Consider the following 19,586-nt stretch of genomic DNA (forward strand, 5'->3'; position numbering starts at 1 on the left):
ATAAACAGAACTGTGATTTCCCAGCTACAAATATAGCCAATAAGCAGAAATATCAAGTCAAATATTACTGTCATGATTTGCATGCGGTTCTTGAGCATGAAATTGAAGTTTGTTGTTCCTTGCAAAAGGGGAGAATAATAGAGAGAGAAAAGTGTGCGTTTCAACTATATGGTGCCTGGAACTGGATGGATCTCATTTTAACCATAGCAACTGCTCAGTGGTGCAAAAGCTTAAGACAACACATGGTAGGAAAGAGATAATGCAGGGACAGAATCAATTGTACTGTAGTAAGGTTCACAGCATTGTGTATTTCAACATCATTTGGGCAAGAGAAGGAATCTTTCTGGGGAAACGAAAAGCATCACCTTCTAGCTAACGTAAGCTAGAGTACCAAGCCAAAGTTCAGGAAGTGACGTATACCACCTAGGACTCAGCCAGTTGGCCAAGATGAAGTTGCTTGCTTCAGGCATCATCCAGCATAAGTGAAAAGGAAAAGTAAGTACTAAATTCAACTTTTGGAAGTGTTGAATTTCAGTTGCCCTAAGAAACAGGAAAAGCATGAGGATTTAGATAATTCAACAGAAATGGTTACTTGGGCCACCAGTTCCATTGGGTTATGTCTAATAGAACATAGAGATTAACAGGCTGTGAGCCAGAAAGTTGCTGATTGGAACATAGCCCATTTCCTGCAACTTTAGAGAGGTGAATGTCTCTCATAGGGATAAAAGAAAGCTGGTTCTTGGGTTCAGACAACAGCTTTAAGCAGCCTGCATTAAACAGCTGGCAAAACTTAGTGTTTATTTTGAGAAGGTTTTGGAGGGTTGAGCAGCTAAGTATATCATACAAACCCAGCCTGATTGCTTAGTTCATGGCTCAGTGAATTCACCCATCAAGAAAATAGTTTAATTCAATAACCTAGGTATGTGTGTTGTGTGCACCCTGTCATTAAGCCAGATGTTACACATCTAGTCCAGCATATACTGCTAGCTCCTGCCACCCTACCATCTGCAAGGCCAAAGACTAAAATCAAACAGCCTGATGGTTGTGTGTGTGTGAACTAAGAAACGCACACTTGCCACACCAACAGTTATACAACAAATAGTTGTTGAAAGAGGGCAAATTATTTTTTTAAAAACCCTGTCATATTTTTGCTAAAAGCAGATATTCTGTCAGTCTTCATCTGGTGTATTTGATAAGACCATTTCAGTTCAGCTTTTGGTTTAAGGGGTCTCCTATATCCATTTCCTTTGCTTTTGCATCAGAAAAAGAAATGCTTCATTTCCCCCTCTGTCTCTCTTGTTCTCTTCATTTCTTTCTCTTTTTTTCAGCATTACATAAACTTTTTGTTAACGTTTGGAAGTTTGCCATAAGAAGGTTATGCAACATTAAATTGACTAGAGGACTACTGGCTCACCACCTTTTCTAAAACCGCTTGCTTTACTGAGATGATAATGATATTCCCCAAAAAAGGCAAATCCTTGTTAAGAGGCATGCTTGCATTTATCTGCTAATTGGATGCAAATAAAGAAAAAGAATTTGTTGCTATTCTTTGGCTCTTCTCCTATATGGCAGTGATGCAATGGAAGATGGAAAATATTTTGCCAAAGCACTACCTCATTAGAGGATTGAAGGAATCCAAGGATATCCAAGGGAACTTGGATATGAGACAACAGATGAGTCTGCCTTCCTTGCTAAGTTTCAGCCTTGCTTGAGGAAATAACTGAAGGTACTTCGGAGCATATGTAGAGCCCCTTCCTCTCAAGTAGAGGTGGAAAAAAATGCTTTTGGATCCTGAACATCCATTCTTTAGAAAATCAAAATTTACAGGAACCTGTAATCCTCACAGCATTGTTAGTGAGAGAGAAACATGGATTGTCCCAGCAATAATATGTCATTACGGCCAGCCATAGTTCTGGGCAACCCTTTCCAGGGTTGGATCAATGGTATTACCCTATAGAGTATGCTATCAATATCACGACCCTTCATGGATGATATCCTTGGCCACACATTAGGGTCTTAGCTATTACATCATCCTTCCAGATTTATCACTGCATCACCTTCCAAGCAAGAGACACACCTGGTTTTGTCTCTTCTCTTCTGTAATGCAAAGCAGCTTGCTAAATAAATGTGCAGTCTCAACTTTGGTAATAGATCAACCCCTAATAACACCATGACCAGAGGGTTGGAAACATGTGCAATCTCAACATACCTCTATTGTTCTCTTGGATGGAGATCGTTTTATCTCCAAAAAAGTTACACTTTCTAAAACTGCAAGAAGTGGAAGAGGGAAAATTATCCTGCTCTTGGCATTTTGTATGTTAGATTATCCCCTACCAGTGGAAGATGTTTCTCTCTAGCATACCAGAAGAAGTTACAACTGATCAACTCCAAATATATCAGATCAATTCAACTCCTCCCCACTTTGTCTGGGTTCCTGGCCCTGGGAAGAGTTTCAACAAAAGGAGAATTGATTGATAAACACTTTGAACAGCCTGGATTTATCAGAGCCACATTGTATGCTGGGACCAGAAGAACTGTGAAACAAAAAGGCTATCAGCTGAGGAGCGCTCCTAAATATCTTGTTCTTGAATGGGCAGTTGAGATGCATTGGATTTTTGAAACAACCCGTTCATGTTGGAGATTAAAATGTATAGAATTGGGTAAGTTGTTTCTCCTTGTTCATGCACTCTTTCTCACCCAATGCAGGAGGGCAAGGGTTCTTATGCTGTGTGTGTGTGTACATATTAGTAGCAGTAGTAACAGTAGTAGTAGTAGTAATCAGGTCATGGTTCTGGGGACTGTCATAACAAGAGGGTGAATTGATCATTTACAATACAGCACTGGTCACTTCTGTTCTGAGAGACTTGTGAGGTGAGTTACATGAAAGTTTCCATAGATCATTTCATGAATTCTACAGAGACCTGCACCATCTGCAGACTTTAATGCAAAGAGCTAGTGGATGGCATTCCCATGCTGATTTTCAGGAATTGTAAAACATACCTTCCAGCCACAAATGTGGAAATCATTGGGGAAAAAAATCTGCCCTGATATCCCTTGGCAGGCAGAGACATTTGACATTCCAATTATAATGGCAGGCAAAAGGAAGTTAAGCTCTTCAAAAGGAAGCTGAAAAGAGCCAAACACAATTATACAATAGTCAAGACTGTATTCTTCCTGTGTTGGACTTTCAAGTCCCTAAAGTCCTGGTGAATATGATCTTTGGGTTAGAATTGTAGGAACTGCCATTCAGCACATCTTCCAGGCTCCAGTTTGGGGGAAGCCTGCTAGAGGTGTGGCTGTGTGTTTTCAAGTCAGAATGGAATTAATATGCCTGCTGAAGACAAAAAGATACTGGCCTTCAAGAAGATCTGATGGACCACATTTCCTACTACATGAAGTGAATTTAGTGGCCTGCTAGAACCACTAAAATGGAACAGAGCTTATAACACAGCTGAGAAGCTGGCACAGAAAAAGAATATTATCTTAGATACCTTTAATGAGCATGCCAGAGAAATACAGGTTTTGGATCTTTCAAGCATAAAGAACCACACGCTTAGACAGATTAGGTTAAGATAAGTAAAAGAATTTCTTACTGACTTTATGGTTGCTTCTGTTACATCCATCTTGGTGGAAAAGATGAAGTTCCTTTGTTCTGCTTTGCTTTCTAACTACTTAGTTTGCCCTAACGCCTCAGCCCTATTTTGCTGCCAAGGGCTGCATGGAAGAAAGGGGAATTCCAGGCCCACCATATGGTGCCCAGAATGGAGGAGAGCAGCATGCTTGCTTCTCCCTGGGTGGAAGAAGAAGGAAGAGAGAGAGAAAAAGTGGGAGTGGCAACAAACAGCTTCCTCAGAGTTGCATTGTGGGACAACTCAATTTACATGCTAATTCACATGCTAATGAGGCATGCTGGATTTGCCAGGACTTCCAACACTACAAACCTGCCCAGTTACTCAGACCAGCAGGAAATGCCGTTCTGGAGGTGTCCTCACTGTCAGAAGCTCAGCTATTGGGTATGTGAGAGAGGATGTAGCTTCTAATCCAGTGTTTCTCAACCTTGGCCACTTTAAGATGTCTGAACTTCAACTCCCAGAATTCCCCAGCCAGATATCTTAAAGTGGCCAAGGTTGAGAAACACTGTTCTAATCTCAAGGTGTTTGCCCCCATTCTCTATTTCTTTCACCACCTTTAAACTGTTAGTTTAGTTAAATGATACTGGTTTTAACTTTGATTGTATTGATTTTGCTGATACGTTTTGTTTTTTCTTTTTAATTACTATAAGCCACCTTGAGTGTTTGCACGGACTAAAGTAGCATATAAATTCAATTAAAAATGGATAAATGTAAAAGAGGTATAAAAGCTCTTCATGGCATGGGGCTTGAATTTTTAGGGACCACCTATCTTTGATAGTTTTGCTTACCTGATACTACCCCAGCAGAGTGGATGGATTTCAAGTCCCTTCAGTGAAACAATATCATCTATTAGGACCTCAAAAGCATGCCTTTTCTGAAAGTGCCTGCTTTCTGAAACAGCTTCCCCTGGAGATCCATATGGTTCTCACTCTGATGATGCTCAAGAAGACATTGAAAACTTTGTTATTCTCCCAGACTTGGTAGGGTAGTTGTTGAGCCCCTGTAGGATGTTGTGTGTGTATGGTTTTTTTAATGAGTATCACTTATGTTTTTCGTTGTATTGCTTCTGGCTTTTACAGTCTAAACCACTCAGAGTCATTTGCAGCTGGGCAGTCTCTATACATACATACATACATGCATACATACATGAGCCAACGCAGAACTGCAGAACCAGCACCCAGTCCTAGGGCACAGCTTTTGCACCAGCAAAAGTCCATGTTCACATTCTGACATCTCCAAATATTCTCAAATGAAGTCTCATCATGCTTCACCATGGTGCTATATATATAGCATATGATGAGTATATGACAAGAGGGAGGCAAATATATACACACAGTCCATACGATTATATACAAAACTTCTGCAGGGATACAGCAGTAGCCTCATAACTGGATGTCCAGTTCAGCTACCCAGGCGATCGCTTCTGGTCTTGCTTCGTGCAGATCTTCTACGGAGCCAGGGAATGCACGTTGTGGGCAGTCTTGCACAATATGTTTAATAGCTTGCATATCAGCACCACAGTCACAACTGTGATGCCACCATTGCGACCGTGGTGCCGATATGCAAACTATTAAACCATGGTGCTACCTGCTCCAGATGAGCATTGGAATTCAACAGTTCCAGAGGGTGACACATACCCCATCTCACAGTTAAAAATCACAGGTTAATGGACTCAGAATGCCAAATCTGCAGTTTTTGAGAGGCAAGAGTAGACAAGGGTGAGGCTCTGGAGAAAAATAAACATGACCGTGCTGCAAACGCAGAGCAGGATTTTCCGTTGTTCTTGAAACAGTTGCTATTTTTTAGGTTTTGGAGGCCTGCTTAACTATGTTAAGCCTGTTTTAGCCTAACACAAATAGTTAAGCCTACTGTTTTTCTCTGTTTCCAACTCAAAACGTTGGGAAACTGTGCCACTGATTACCAGCAACTACATTCAGAAAGAATTCCAGGGGCATAAAAAATGGGGACAAGAACTGCTTGCAGCTCTTTGAGTCCAGGCTGAGCCCATTTGCTTTAGAGAGCTGCTGGAAGTTGCAGATGACTCAGTCAATCAATGGGCCAACTCAGCATCAGATTGCTGTTTATGGGAAATTTTAAACTTCTTGTCCTCTCTATGGGGGACATACCAGCATCTAAATCAAAACTCAGTGGCACATCCATACCCACCTCTCTATTCCCTTTTGGGATAAGCAACTGCAAAAGACAGAAAAATATTGAGAAGTAATAGGCAAGAGGAATTAAAGACAGGAGATAAGAGAAAAAGAAAGGAAAGCTAACTAAATGCACCTTACACCAATGCGGTACACTATACCTCTTGATACCTTTCTGTCCTTGCAAACTATCCTCACCTTCACCATATCCATACATCACTTGCTACCAAGTCAGTGGTAGATAGTAGACATGGGGAAGGGACCCCACATCCCATGCTTTCCTTTGACCCCTCATCATTGGATAAAGCTCAAGGCAGCCACCAATTGTTCTACCTGTTGATTGCCTCAGTTTCTCTGCATTCGCCACCCAAGCTTGCAAAAATATTCGGTGTTCCCTAAAGTTCTATGGTGTTAAAACAAGTATGGCTAACATTCCTAAAAGCCAGAGAAATATCTGGGTGATTTTGATAGTAGAAACACATTTTGACAGCGCTGTTTGCTCACTTCAGTATGGAGAGCGGGGCAAACAGATAAATTTTAATTGCATCTATAAGTGGATTCATGTCAACTCCACTACCAAAATTCCCTTTATCACCTGATAGCAAAACTGGATTTTGTGGGCATATGTAAGCCCACAGATGTTGCAATCAGAATAAATTATGGAAATTACAAAATTAAACAGTCCAAATTGGCAGTCTCTAACCTTAGGAAATTTAGGGGCTGGCTGCTCTGAGCCCTAGCATGCATAATGGAATAATTTATTTATTAGACCTTAAGTCTGATACCACACTTTTCCATTAGCGAATGGCACTCAAGGCAGCAGAAAAGTAAATGTTTCAAAAAATCATGATGACATAATTAACAAAGGGCTACATTAAAATGTATTTGAATACATTTTCTGAAAGCAGAGAAGGGAAGCACTAAAACTGCAAGGAAAGAGATGATGGTTCTTCTCGTATGTGATCCACAAGCCATCTTCTGGAAACAACAAGTCCTCTCCTATGGATGGTGGACTCTGGCCAGGGTGTTCCTGTCTGGCACTTTCTGTTTGTCCGTCTTTTACCCATCTCACTCAACCTAAGAGCATCACTTGTGTGCCCATCTATGTTTTCTGGGACTATAAGTCATAGTATTCACTAACAGGAAACTCATGAGGTTGGACAGCTATCAGTTTGGAAAGGAAAGAGTTACACACATACCAGAAAAGTGGGGGAGGAGGTTATATTTCAGGGCAAATTCACAAGGCACACAGATATGCATGTGGGAAGTTGGGTAAATATATAATAGAACAGGGGTTGAGCAAATGCCTGTGAGATCGGAGCATTCGTGGAAGCTCGTAGCCAATGAACCTATGGAAAGAAGGGAGAAAACACAACCTAAGACAGCTCTCAGCCTTCCCCATCTGGCTGCTGTTCAGATGTGTTGGACCTGAAAACTCCAGAATTCCCAGCCAGGTTTATATAGTCATGAGCTGCTCAGGGTTCAAGTATACCTTAGTACTACAATACATGGAGAAGAAGGTCTGGGGTGGGAGGCCTGTAAAAGAGACACCATCTCTCTGTCTCCATGAACCTTGAATGGCTCTACAAGAATGGTCCTAGACTGTCAAGAACCCTATCTTCAAATCTTTTCAGGAATGATCTTCCTAAGAATATCTTTTACAGATTGTAATGGAGAAGAAGGGGGAGGAATCTCCAGTACAGGTAGTCCTCGCTTAATGACCACAATTGGGACCACAATTTCAGTTGCTAAGTGAAGCAGCCATTGAGCAAATCTGAACCAATTTTACGACCTTTTTTGCAGTGGTCGTTAAGCAAATACTGTGGGTACTAAACAAACCATGTGGTCATTAAGTGAATCATGTGGTTCCCCATTGACTTTGCTTGCCAGAAGCCAGACAGGAAGGTCAAAAATGGCAATCACATAACCATGGGATGCTGCAATGGTCATAAATAAGAGCCAGTTTGGCCTAGTGGTTAAGGTGCTGGGCTAGAAACCAGGAGTCTGTGAGTTCTAGTCCCGCCTTAGGCATGAAAGCTGGCTGGGTGACTGGGCAGCCCCTCTCTCTCAGCCCAATTCATCTCACAGGGTTGTTGTTGTGGGGACAATAGGAGGAGGAAGGAGTACTAGGTATGTTTGCCACCTTGAGTTATTTATAAAAATAATAAAGGCGGGATAAAAATTAAATAAATAAATAAATGTGAACCAGGTGCCAAGTGCCCAGATCATGGTCACATGACTATGGGGATGCTGCAACAGTCGTAAGTGTGAAAAACGGTCATAAGTTGGTTTTTCCAGCATCATCGTAAGTCTGAACAGCCGCTAAATGAATGGTTAAGCAAGGACTGCCTGTATCACCAAGATCCATTGATATTTTTCACACTTATCCTTACATCAGCGTACATTATATAGTACTATCACTACCTACCAGTCTTGTAGATAAGGAGGGTGCCAAGGCTGAGGATGGAAAAGGGGAGAGAGAAAGAAGTGAGCCTGCCTGTCCATCTAGTCAATTCAGGGCTGGGAGGAGCTTTTTGAAATTGCAGCATGGCTGTTCTCAGACCGTGATCTTTGACATCACTTTACTCCACCCCTCTATGGACCTGGGGGCTCACATTTCATATGTGTCATTGCAGAATTATGTACCGACTCAAAAAGCGAGGCAGGGTAGGCCATCTTTTTGAATACATCTCCACTCAGCAGCTATGCTTATTTCTATAACCTACCCAAAAAGGAATATCAAAACTGCTATACTCATGCAAGCGAGGAGTTGCCCAACAGGGTTGGTTATAAGGGCTGTGAAGTGTTTTGGATTCAGAAGCAAAAAGGGATCCTGGGAGAAGACAAAATTGCCTCAAGGAATTACAAGTGGGTGCTAGATCCTCTTTCTGAGGGCTCCAAAGCACCTTTCACCCTTCCAGTTTGAAGCACTGTATAGCCCCAGGGGCTAGTAGTCCACCCTGGATTAACCATTAAGCAAAATAAGCACATGCTGAGGGCACCGAGGGATGGGAGGCACCACAGAACTTTTCCCCTAGCTCTCATGCCCTTAACTCTTGCACCGCCACAGTCGACTTAAGTCAAAAAATTTTATCATCCTTATCTGCTGTGTTCAGCTTTAATCTGCATTGTTTAAAAAAATGTTTTATTTGGCACAGTGAGTGCCTGAAGTTCAAAAGTTTGGTTTGAAAATGTCTTCAGGTGGCATATTCGTTTCCATCTCAGGGCACAAGAGTTTTGAAGGGCACAGTGGTTGGACTGTGCTTAGGGCATCAGTTAGCCTTGATGTGACCCTGCCAGTAGTCTGGCTACATTGGAAAGTTAAGCACACGGAAGTCTCATTAAAATCACTGACAAGAGTTAGTTGCTCCCTTTCATATCAGCGGAAACTAAGTGTAATTCACCTATACTGGATGCAACCTACATCTGCTATAAGTGGAGTTGGCCATGATGGATGAATAGATGGACGGATGGATGGAATCCATTCTGGCCAACTCTCAGTTCATATTATGTCTGCCAAGGGTAGGGTAAGGATATATTTCAGATTGGTCTACACAACAGTAGCTGACAGAGAAATATCTGCAAACTACACATATGAATTGGAGTATTCAGTTGCCACATCTCTGTTTCCTTTCAGCCTTACTGAAGAAGACCAAGTAAAGATCAAATCAGGAACTTCTTGAATGGAAGTAACATAGCTAAACTGTCAGACACTTGGAATATCATTAAGGCTTTTGGATCTAGCACAATATAAGGAAAATTAGGAATGCTTTGCAAACAGACGACTCCCAGTTCAAAATTTGGTATTGCCAATTAAATAGCACTGCATCACATTTTTTCAGGCTGAGGAACTTATTTGGCCTTTAAAGAGCATGCTGCGAGGGGATCCACTACCAACAATAGGTGGGGTCAGGGCAAAGAAGGATCTGCAACTAAATCTGATGTAAGTTCATTTGCCTTTAATTCAAATTTAATTAGTCCTCAAAGATTCAATCACCTCCTCCTTCTGTCCCATTCAAAATGGCCAGGGCTGTGAAACTCTGAGCTACACATCCTTTCAAAGCTATTTTGCAAAAATACTGTGGCTCTTTTGCTTCTAAGGAGTGAGGCAAAGCTAACCCGTTGGTTCACTTTATGTCACACGTGGGCCTCCCCTGATACCTCTGGTTGCCCCAAAAAGCTAAGCCAAGTGTTTTGTCCATGCACAGGGCCTTCTTGTGGCCAGTAGGAGTAATTTCAGTGAGACAAATAACAACACTCGCATTTAATGACCTCCAGGAGGTAGTATGTAACCTATTCCATCTTTAGGAATTTTCAGATCTTATTCAATGGGATTCAAACCCTTTACTAGGAGTTGAACTTGCACTTTGGATTCCTACATGCAATGCATTAGCTTTAGGAGCTATCCAGGTTCTGGCATTCTGTGGTGTTATATAGAATCTATATAGGAAGGGCTATACAGAATCTATCAGAATGGTATATACAGTTCTCCTTCCCTTAAACTCTCAGAGAGAGAAATATACAGATGTTTCATTATGTCATGACCCTGCGTAAAAGGTTTTACTTGACTGAAAACACCACACAGGAAACTTAAGGGAAGGTGGACTGCTTATACCCTTCTGACAGACTCCATATATTGGTGAAACAAATTGAGTTATGTCCATGCTTCAGCTCAGTGCTCCAACAGGTTCATCATGACATTCCAATAGCAGAAAGCACCTTGCCAAAACAATGTGAGACACCAGGCACATCCTTAAAAATTACAATTCATCCACATTTGGGGAGAGGTCAATTATAGCTCATGGAGTCCACAAATCTCTCTCTTGAATTAAAACTATCAGGCACCAGGCTATGGCAAAAGGATAGGCCTCTTCAACCATCCCCAGGGAACATCTGCCAGGTAGAGTTGACAATACTGGTCAATGTCAATAAAGAACCTGACCTCTCTGGAGGAATTCACTGTGTTGCTACACTGGCCTTGTGAAGAAACCCCACTGGTAACCAATGGACCCATTGGGACCATTGGGTCCTATCAATTAAGCAACATTAATTAATTAACTAACTAACAATTAAACAAAAGAGCTCCTTTTGTATCGCAAAGACTTCATGTAAGAATAGATACGCAGTCCAACTCTTGATGGTCGGGATGTCATTATGCAAATAACATGAGCCATAAAATTAGCATCAGTGCCATCATGCCCTACTTTCCCTTCCATTTCCCCACCCCCCACCCCCATACAAGCTAATGTTCTATATAGTGTCTACCATGGTGTCTCAACGATGGGGAAAATTTGGGAAAGGGTTAACAGAAAAAGAAATGGATGCAAAGATGAAGATCCTTTATCTTCCTTAATCTTTCCCCACACAAAATAGTCACCATCACTTGATGTTGCCAGAACAAGAAGTGCACATTAAGCCTGGATTTTCCATACTCTTAATTTCTCTATGATGAATGACTTCCCTCATAGATTTGAGATGAGAGGGAAATAAGATCCTCACATATACACTTCAGGCACATGTACACCTAAAAATGCAGTTGGTAGAAAAGCAAACCATGCCATTGGAAACATACATCTACTTGCCCAAAGCAGGTCATTGCTGACAGCACATTCAGTGGCAAGGTCACAGGTTGTATGTACATTACGCATTTAACCAAATCATCCATAATGCTAGCAGATGCATCAGCACACATGGCTAAACTTGATTAGACTTAATGATTAGACTTAATGTTGACTAGTTTAGTGATTTTTTTAAAATCCGGCTTAGCCTAATGTACCAACCCAATCTGCTTGACTAGCTTAAGGATCAATTTCAGTGGAAATGCAGGAATTGTGTTAATTTGGAAATCAGATTAGATCTGCTGTATAAACACATCTACTGTGTCAAGTGTAGCAGTGCCACGATCTTTGGAGAATGTGAAAGGAGGATTTGAAGGCATTGGGTAAATCAGTTCCTTCCTTCCCACTCAAACATAAATTTAAGGGATGGCCTGTCCCCAATCATATCCACCCATCCCATTAGGTTCAGCAGGAGAGGCAAGCTCTGGGTCCTGTCTATTAGAGAATGTCATCTGGTGGGACTGAGAAAGAGAACCTTTTCTTTTGTGGTGCCAGCTCTATGGAACATCAGGCCCCCAGAGATTAGATTGGCCCCAACCTTGCTGGCCTTTCAGAAGAACTGGTTTTATCACCACACTTGGGGATCCAGACATGTAGCAGAGCCTGTCCAACAGTTATGTTGTTTGGTGGTTTTTACCTGAGCACTGATAATATACGTGTGGGGGGGGCGTTATTGTCACATGTTTTTTGTATCATTTTTAATTGTTGTTAGCCACCCAGAGTCATGAATTTGAGATGGGCAGCCATATAAATTAAAAAATAAATAAATAATACCGATTATTTGTTGATATGGTTATATACCACTTTACCACCATTTGAAAACTGTTCAAACTTGAAAACTTAAAAAGTAGGAATTAATTGAGTTAGAGCCAACCTTTCTTGTGGTAGGTTGGTCCTAATGAAATCTTCAGGACAAGTTATTCACAGCTAACTAAAGTCCTATGGATTTCAATAGATTAAGCCTTCCTACATCTGGATCCAACTCATTAAAAGTAGAGGATAAAAATGCAACAGCAATGCCCCTGCTGCAGTGGTAAAATAGCCACAGACAACCATTTTCTTAGTTAAAAACCGTAACAGAAGTTATCAGACCACCATCAACCATCAAGAAGATAATTGGTGGTGTCCTAAACTCTTCCTCAATTTGGATCTTTCAGAGTTCTGGGACAATCACTAAATAAACTTAGTTGCCATCTAAACCTAACACAAGGCCAGAACAGCGGGCACCACAGGCCTAGGCATCATATCCCGCAAGGCATCATTTCTACGAACAAGGCCAAAAAGACCAAGTGTGTGCTGGGCTGCCATGATACAAGCCCAGCCCTTTTATACTTGCATCACAAAGTTACTTGCAAGTATGTAAGGGGCAGAGTTGGCAATGTAACCTTACAATGTGCAAGGTTGTCTCATATACACACACACAGACCCACACACAGACACCCATGGTTGCCTATGATCATGGACATCTGCAGGAGGGGAAATGCAAAGAGTTGTACATCATTGTCCCACAAATGCTGGGACATATGTATTTTTGCCAGATGGTGAGATGCAAATATGTAATTACAGCATTTGCAAGTCATTGTTTTGGTATCATCATGGTTTGCTGCAAATGCCACTCTGGGACATCTTAAAGATTAGACCCAGTTAGCTACTGGGCTTGTAAGCTGAGAAACAGTGACTGGGTTCAACTCTTGTCCTAGGTCGCTGGGAGCTGGACAGCATATAAATTTAATTAATCATTATTATTAATTATAGTTTATTGAATAAACCACAACTGGGTGCATCCACACATTGCCCTAAGTCATGCTTACAAGTATGCTTTACAAATCACATTAGGGCTTAGGGCAACATATGAAGCATCTCAGTGGTAAAATAGAAAGATCCCCAAAATATGCAAGGACAAAATACGTTCTCTTCACTAAGCTTCCATTTCACACCTGGATCCCCAGCTGAACCCAAAATTCAGCAATAATCTGTAACAAGATCATCCTATCAGCAACAGCATTTGCTCATATCCATTCATTTATTTTTATTTATTTATTTATTTTGGCCCCACCCATCTCCTCCCATCGGGGAACTCATTCCTTATTGACAGTCACCCACCTATTTGCTTCCCCTCTACTGTCTGGCCGAAACTACAGTGTCTGTTCCTTGGGTTGAAACCTATCTTTTTTTGGTTTGGTGTGGTTCAAACAAAAAAAAAAATCAGTATCCTAGGAATAAGTGTTAATAATCAAACTGTAAAAGGATTATCAAATTCGGACAGTGCTTGGGAGGAAACCAGACCATTTTAATTCCAAATGTTTAAATATTTTAAACAAACAGAGGATTCAGAAAGCTTTAACCATCTCACAGTCAAATGCCAATTTATCTCCCAGAGAAACTAACCTTTGGGGAGTTGTTGTTGTTGTTGTTGTTGTTGTTTCCTTCCTTTCCCCTCCCAATCTTTGATAAGAATCAGATCCAGAAAGTGCAGCTAGATGTATTCATGGACAATGGAAATTACATTTGCAAGAAAACTCCTACTAACCCAGCCCAGTGAACCCCTAAATCTTTTCTCATTAAGCCACAAAACACATTTTTATTCTGAATTGTACTCAGGTGGCTTCAGAACAGAAATAGTGTGAGCAAACAATGTCTTCAAGGTGAGTTTAAAAATAGAAACAAAACCAAAAGGAAAAAAAAACACCGAACACTCAACAAAAGTGGCACCCTTCAGGTCAACAACTGTTTTTTCAACTTTTAAAAATGTTTTTCTCTAAAGTAAAAAAAAAGGGAAAAATGTAAGTGAGTGAGTGAAAGAAATTAACTGCTTAATGAAAGAAAGCAAATATATTTTCACTTGTTCTGAGAGTGGCTGCATTCACACATAGCAACACATCAGGTAAAAGATCTAACACGTACATTCACACAGCTTGGCTAGCATTCTCGGTTAGTTTTTTAAAGCTTAGGATGTTGTACAAACCTAACCTACTTCAGCAGTTTATGGTTCAGTGCATACTGTGAACCTGGAAAATGGATTAATTCAGTAACAAGTCGTGTGTGTTGTGCAAACAGAATCATGGATTGTGAGTTGGCTGAATTCTGCAGGACTGAAATTAAATCATGACTAATTTCCCATTGATTTTGATGTGTTCTGCAGGCAACTAATCCCATGATGAGGAGTAACAAATCCTTAGCATTCAGCAAAGAATTTACTCATTGATTTAAGGCAGAATGATGCGACACACCGCCACATGAATGCTGAAGGTTTGTATTTCAGCAAAAATGTAAGAAAAGCACAACTGGTCCAGCATTTTGTATCACAGGCGTATTCAGACAGTTCATGAGCATGGACAGAAAAGGACAGACATGTCACTGTTGCTTCCTAGAAACCAATATACATGGCAATGCTGCCTTCGATTGGAAGGCAGAAGCCATTGATAACTCTTTCTGTCAATCTAGTACCCTTTATTAAATTTGGCATTTCTGTGTCCTTCATGACATCTGGTGGTCAAGGGACCTTCTCTCTCCTATTGCATCTGCCCAACCAGTAATACCTGGAAGAGTTGGCATGCTCCATATTCCAGCTCTAAATCATTGGCAACTGATGGAATCTAGGAGGTACAGCTTCTCCATAGCTATGTCTCCCCTTTGGAAGAGCATCCCTCCTGAGGCCTTGATCCTGCTGGGCTTTTGTACAGCTGTGAAAACCTAGTTCTTTCAGCAGGCCCTGGAATAGAATGTAGTGACCTACTACTTGGTAGGCCACCTAGAGTTCCTTAGGTAATTGGATGGATGATAGATAGATAGATAGATAGATAGATAGATAGATAGATAGATAGATAGATAGACAGACAGACAGACAGACAGACAGACAGACAGACAGACAGGTAGAATGGAATCCCACAGTTGAACTCTGTATTGTGTAAAGAGGGTCTTCCTTTAATCAGTCCTGATTTCTGCAGTATTTTTCTACAAGAAAGGACTACAAATTCCACACTGAGCAAGAGCAAAACATATTTCTAGCCTCTTTTTCATGTATCATTTTATATATCTCAACTATATTTCCCTTCAGGATCTAGAGTTAGCTCCAGGAACTGCCTTCGCTATAAATTATCCTAGGTTCCCATCTGTAACTGCAGCTGAAACTATCTAGACTTCTAAAACCTACAGTCAGATGTTGGATGGGTAGGCACAAAGTATATTATTCCCACTCTTAATGAAGCACTGCCAGCCCATGGCATCCAGGATTACTTAAATCTTGGCCACCATTCTGATTTTGTTTGTGTTTTTAACAAAATGAGAACTAGAAATTCTAGCTACATTTGGGAGACAGCCAAAAGCTAAGCATTTAAGTCTCCTACTAAAATTAACAGCTCAGAAAAGTTGAGGACAGCAAGTTTTCACAAATGGCTCCATCTGTACAAAATATTTCCCCTTCGTTGTCCAACTTTTGCTCTTATTATCTGTACTATTTATTTAATAGCCAACCCAAATGAAAGCAAAATACTTGACATAACTGATCTCAAATGTTGCTATAGCATACAGAAACTGTCAAAGGACACTTAACTAGGATAGGTAGGTTAAAACACCATAAAAAGAAGCGGTTGTGATGCTTTAATGTTATGGTCCTACCCGCTCCAATAATAAACAAATGTTAACACTGGTTCTAAGCCATTCAGACAATGAATTTCACAGGGAACCTTTATTATAAGGTAAGGAAGAGACTGATATGTGACAGAGCAGGGAATGAGCATACGCATGTGACACACACAAAACTTTTTCCCAAATGAAGACATCAGTTAAGAAGTGTGTTGGATTGTCTTTCCAGTAAGCAATTCATTGACACAGGTAAGAAAGTCAAAACTTAAACATAAGGTAAGAGGCAGCTGTGTTGTTTCCCTGACAATTCTAATTAAGGTGGAATGGACCTTCTTTAGAAAACAGGCAGCATTTTCATGTATTAATGACTGTGTTGGTGCAACAAGACCAAACAGTCACATGATAATGTCCATCTTGATTAATCACACAATCCTATTTGTTCATGTCCTGCCCAACAGAATCCAACCAAGGCAAAATTAACCAGAGCTGAAGTGATATTTTTGGACCGCCACGGGTGGCAGTGTCCTAAGAGGACATATCTATTGGCTTATTAAACATACATGTCTTGTAGCTGAACAACTGCAGAAATGGTTAGGGAATTCAGCCAAGTGCTGGGATCTTTTCTGACTCTGCTTTTTTGCCAGCTTCCTTTTAGCCAGGAGTTTTAGGATGATGTGGTTGATAAACCAATATTTACTTTAAATGTAGGAAGGAAAGGTTCCCTTGAATGCATTGCCAATTCTACTCCACTATAACCAGTTTAGATCTTTAAAGACAGTGAGGAGTTCAACTCTTGAAAAATAAATACTCCCATTGTTATATTGTTTGATGGCTGACTACTTTCTCTTTCAGAAAAAGAGAGAGACGTTGTGAGCTTGTAACTCAGTATTTCTCAACCTTGGCAACTTTAAGACGTGTGGACTTCAACTCCCAGAATTCCCCAGCCAGCCTGACTGGCTGGGGAATTGTGGGAGTTGAAGTCCACACGTCTTAAAGTTGCCGAAGTTGAGAAAGACCGCTGTAACTAGTATAGTCGGAAACACTTTCGAGACAATTCCCCTCCTTCCCTTAGTAAACAGTCAGAAGGAAGAGTTAAAAGTATAATACTGAATTCTTTGTATCACAACAACTTTGGGGCTCAGATGTAACATCGTCCCAACTATCAATCTGTAAATATTCCTATTTACCTCACTAGAAGGGTTTTATAATAATGGCCAGGGAACAACCATGGAAGTTTGCAAATCTTTTCCCTAGGACACGACCAAGTTCAACAAAAGACTTGCAGCTCAAATCCTTCACCCCATTTTCCCCAGAAACCTGAATCTGACCAGAGTTATTTGCAAATGCTTGTGCTTAAGATTGCAGGCCTAGCTGTCCTGAAAAGTTGCTGGTTTGACATTCTTTTCCAAAGTAAATATTTTTGTACCAGGGATTCCAAGCCAACGACTAAACACCAGAAACGCTTCCTTGCATTGCCCTCAGTATTTCTGAGGAAACCTGTTCATTATTTGTGTTGCTTCCCAGACAGGAGAGTAGAGAGATCAAACCAACAGTTAATTTCCTCTTAAAGCCTTCCAGGCACTACTTTCACTCCGAATGCTAGCTTTTTGCAAGGGAGAAAACTTTCCCCAGGAATATGGGCAAGTGGAAAAGACCCAAGTGTAAGTTTGGGAAATGCAAATTGCATAACCCTTTAAGGAAAGGGGGAGACCCCCAGCAAATTAAGGAAGGGTGAAAGTTCAGCCTGAGGTCCACGGATTTCCTTGCCTTCTCTTCCCACCATCCTGCAGCTGCCAACCCTTCAGCGAACCCCAAACTTACGTGGAGGCATCTTTCCCTTCTTATTGCCTCCTCGCCCCGCGGTCCATCTTTCAATTGCTCAGGTAAGACTTGGCCTCCTTCCCCCCCCCCCCGCAAGCCAGCCCCCTCCCACCTCAGCGCCCAACCAGCCCACTGACAGGGGGACTTACCGATGGTGGTGATGACCGTTATGGCAAAGTAGAAGGAGCCGGCAAATTTCCACTGGACCCCGGCGCGATGGGGCTCGGACTGCATGATGATCTCCTCCAGCTGCTGGTAGTCGTCGCTGGTGATGTTGTATTTCCCCTTCAGCCGAGTCTCCTCGGCTTTCAGCTGTTCCTCCTCGCGCAGCTCGCGCTCGGACTCCAGGGCGTCGAAGACGGCCGCCCCCACCAGCAGGTAAGTGAACGTGCAGATGATCAGCGAGAGGGTCCGCACGTTCTGCCTCTTCATGGCCGCCAGGAAGGGCCCACGGAGGGGACCATGTCCCCCCCTGGCCGCCCGCGGATCCGACAGGGTGCACCCGAGGCAGCCGCCCCGCCAGGCGAGGAGCGCGGGGCGGCGGCGGCGGCGGCGGGGGCGGCGGCGGGCGCCGGGACTCCCTGGGCACGGCTGCTGTCCTTGGTGCTGAAGCGGCGGCGGCGGCGGCGGCGACTGCTCCCCGCCTGCGTGGTCGGCTTCCTGGGAGGCGGAGAGGCAGAGGAGGCTGCTGGAGCGTCTGGACAGAGGAAGGCGCAGCCGGCAAACTCTGCGCAAGAGCTGCGCCAAGCAAGCCGTCCCGGCGCGCAGGGCCATCAACGGCGCCTCCTCAAGAAGCCAGCTTGGAGCCGTCGGGAGGGGAAAGGAGGCTCCGGCCCGCGTGGCCCCAGCCCGATCTGCGCTTTCTCTCGCCCGGCCGCCCACTCTTGGCAAACTCGCGACCCACGTCGAGCCGGTGGCGCGGAGAAGTCCCGAACTCTACTTCTCTCTCTCTCTCTCTCTCTCTCTCTTCACTTCTCTTTCCCGGGGACGCTCCCCTCCGGAACTTGATTACCGGGCGGCCCTTAAGCCCCGGGAGGGGTGGAAGGATGCGGGGGTCCCATCAGAGGGGCTCAAACGAGGTGCGCGGGGGGCCAGAGGGGAGGGGAGTCCCATCGAAAGACGGCCGAGAGGCACGCCTCTTCCAGCCCGGGCACGGCTGGGCTTTCTCCCCAGAAGCGGCCGAGCGGCCAGCGGTGCCCAGTCCGGTGGTGCTGTCCCGGAGGAGGCCTCCCCGGCATCGGCCAGGCTCCCGGACTTCGGAAGGGACGGAGAGAGAACTTCCGGGAAGTGAGAGAGCGACTGACCAGCTTGCAAACCCCGCGGCTGCCTTAGGTCCTCCTCCTCCTCCCAGAAAAGGTGTAGGGGGGACGAAATGCGAATGCTCTGCGGGCAGGAGCACCAGGAGCGAGAGATCAGCCAACCGGAGACGCGCACCCCCGCAAGTGCTATCTCCAGAGGTGCTCCGCGCACAGCCCTGGGGAAGCCGGGCAACCCTCTTCGGCTCCACTTCAGCCTGGCCTCCTCCTGAGCTCCCAACCTGGCCGGGCCTGTGGGGAGGGCAGCGGCGGAGAATGGGGAGCGGCAAATCTTCGGGGGAGGGGGGTCAATCGCTCTTTGCCATTTCCTCCTCCGCTCTCTGTTCGACCTCTCCTCTCACTTAACTCAACTTTTGAGAGACTTGTTCAAATAGGAGAAAGGCTGGGGGAGGGGGGAGAGCCCGGAGAAAGAGAGCCGCCCCTCCCCTGCCGCTTTCGGCTGGACCTGGCTGGCGCTCGCCGCGG

At 43.3% G+C, this 19,586-nt stretch overlaps 1 protein-coding gene across 1 annotated transcript in view; it reads right to left on the reverse strand.

Annotated features, from left to right (window-relative positions):
* KCNK9 (potassium two pore domain channel subfamily K member 9) overlaps positions 1-18,237 on the reverse strand; it is a 103,775-nt gene extending 85,538 nt beyond the window's left edge. Inside the window, exon 1 of the mRNA XM_063299704.1 lies at positions 17,955-18,237. Within this exon, the coding sequence (XP_063155774.1) occupies positions 17,955-18,237 (283 nt within the window). The remainder of the gene's footprint in view (positions 1-17,954) is intronic.
* Positions 18,238-19,586: the final 1,349 nt, after the last annotated feature.

Source organism: Candoia aspera, chromosome 3 (assembly GCF_035149785.1).
Source record: "Candoia aspera isolate rCanAsp1 chromosome 3, rCanAsp1.hap2, whole genome shotgun sequence".
In the NCBI taxonomy this organism is placed as follows: domain Eukaryota; kingdom Metazoa; phylum Chordata; class Lepidosauria; order Squamata; family Boidae; genus Candoia; species Candoia aspera.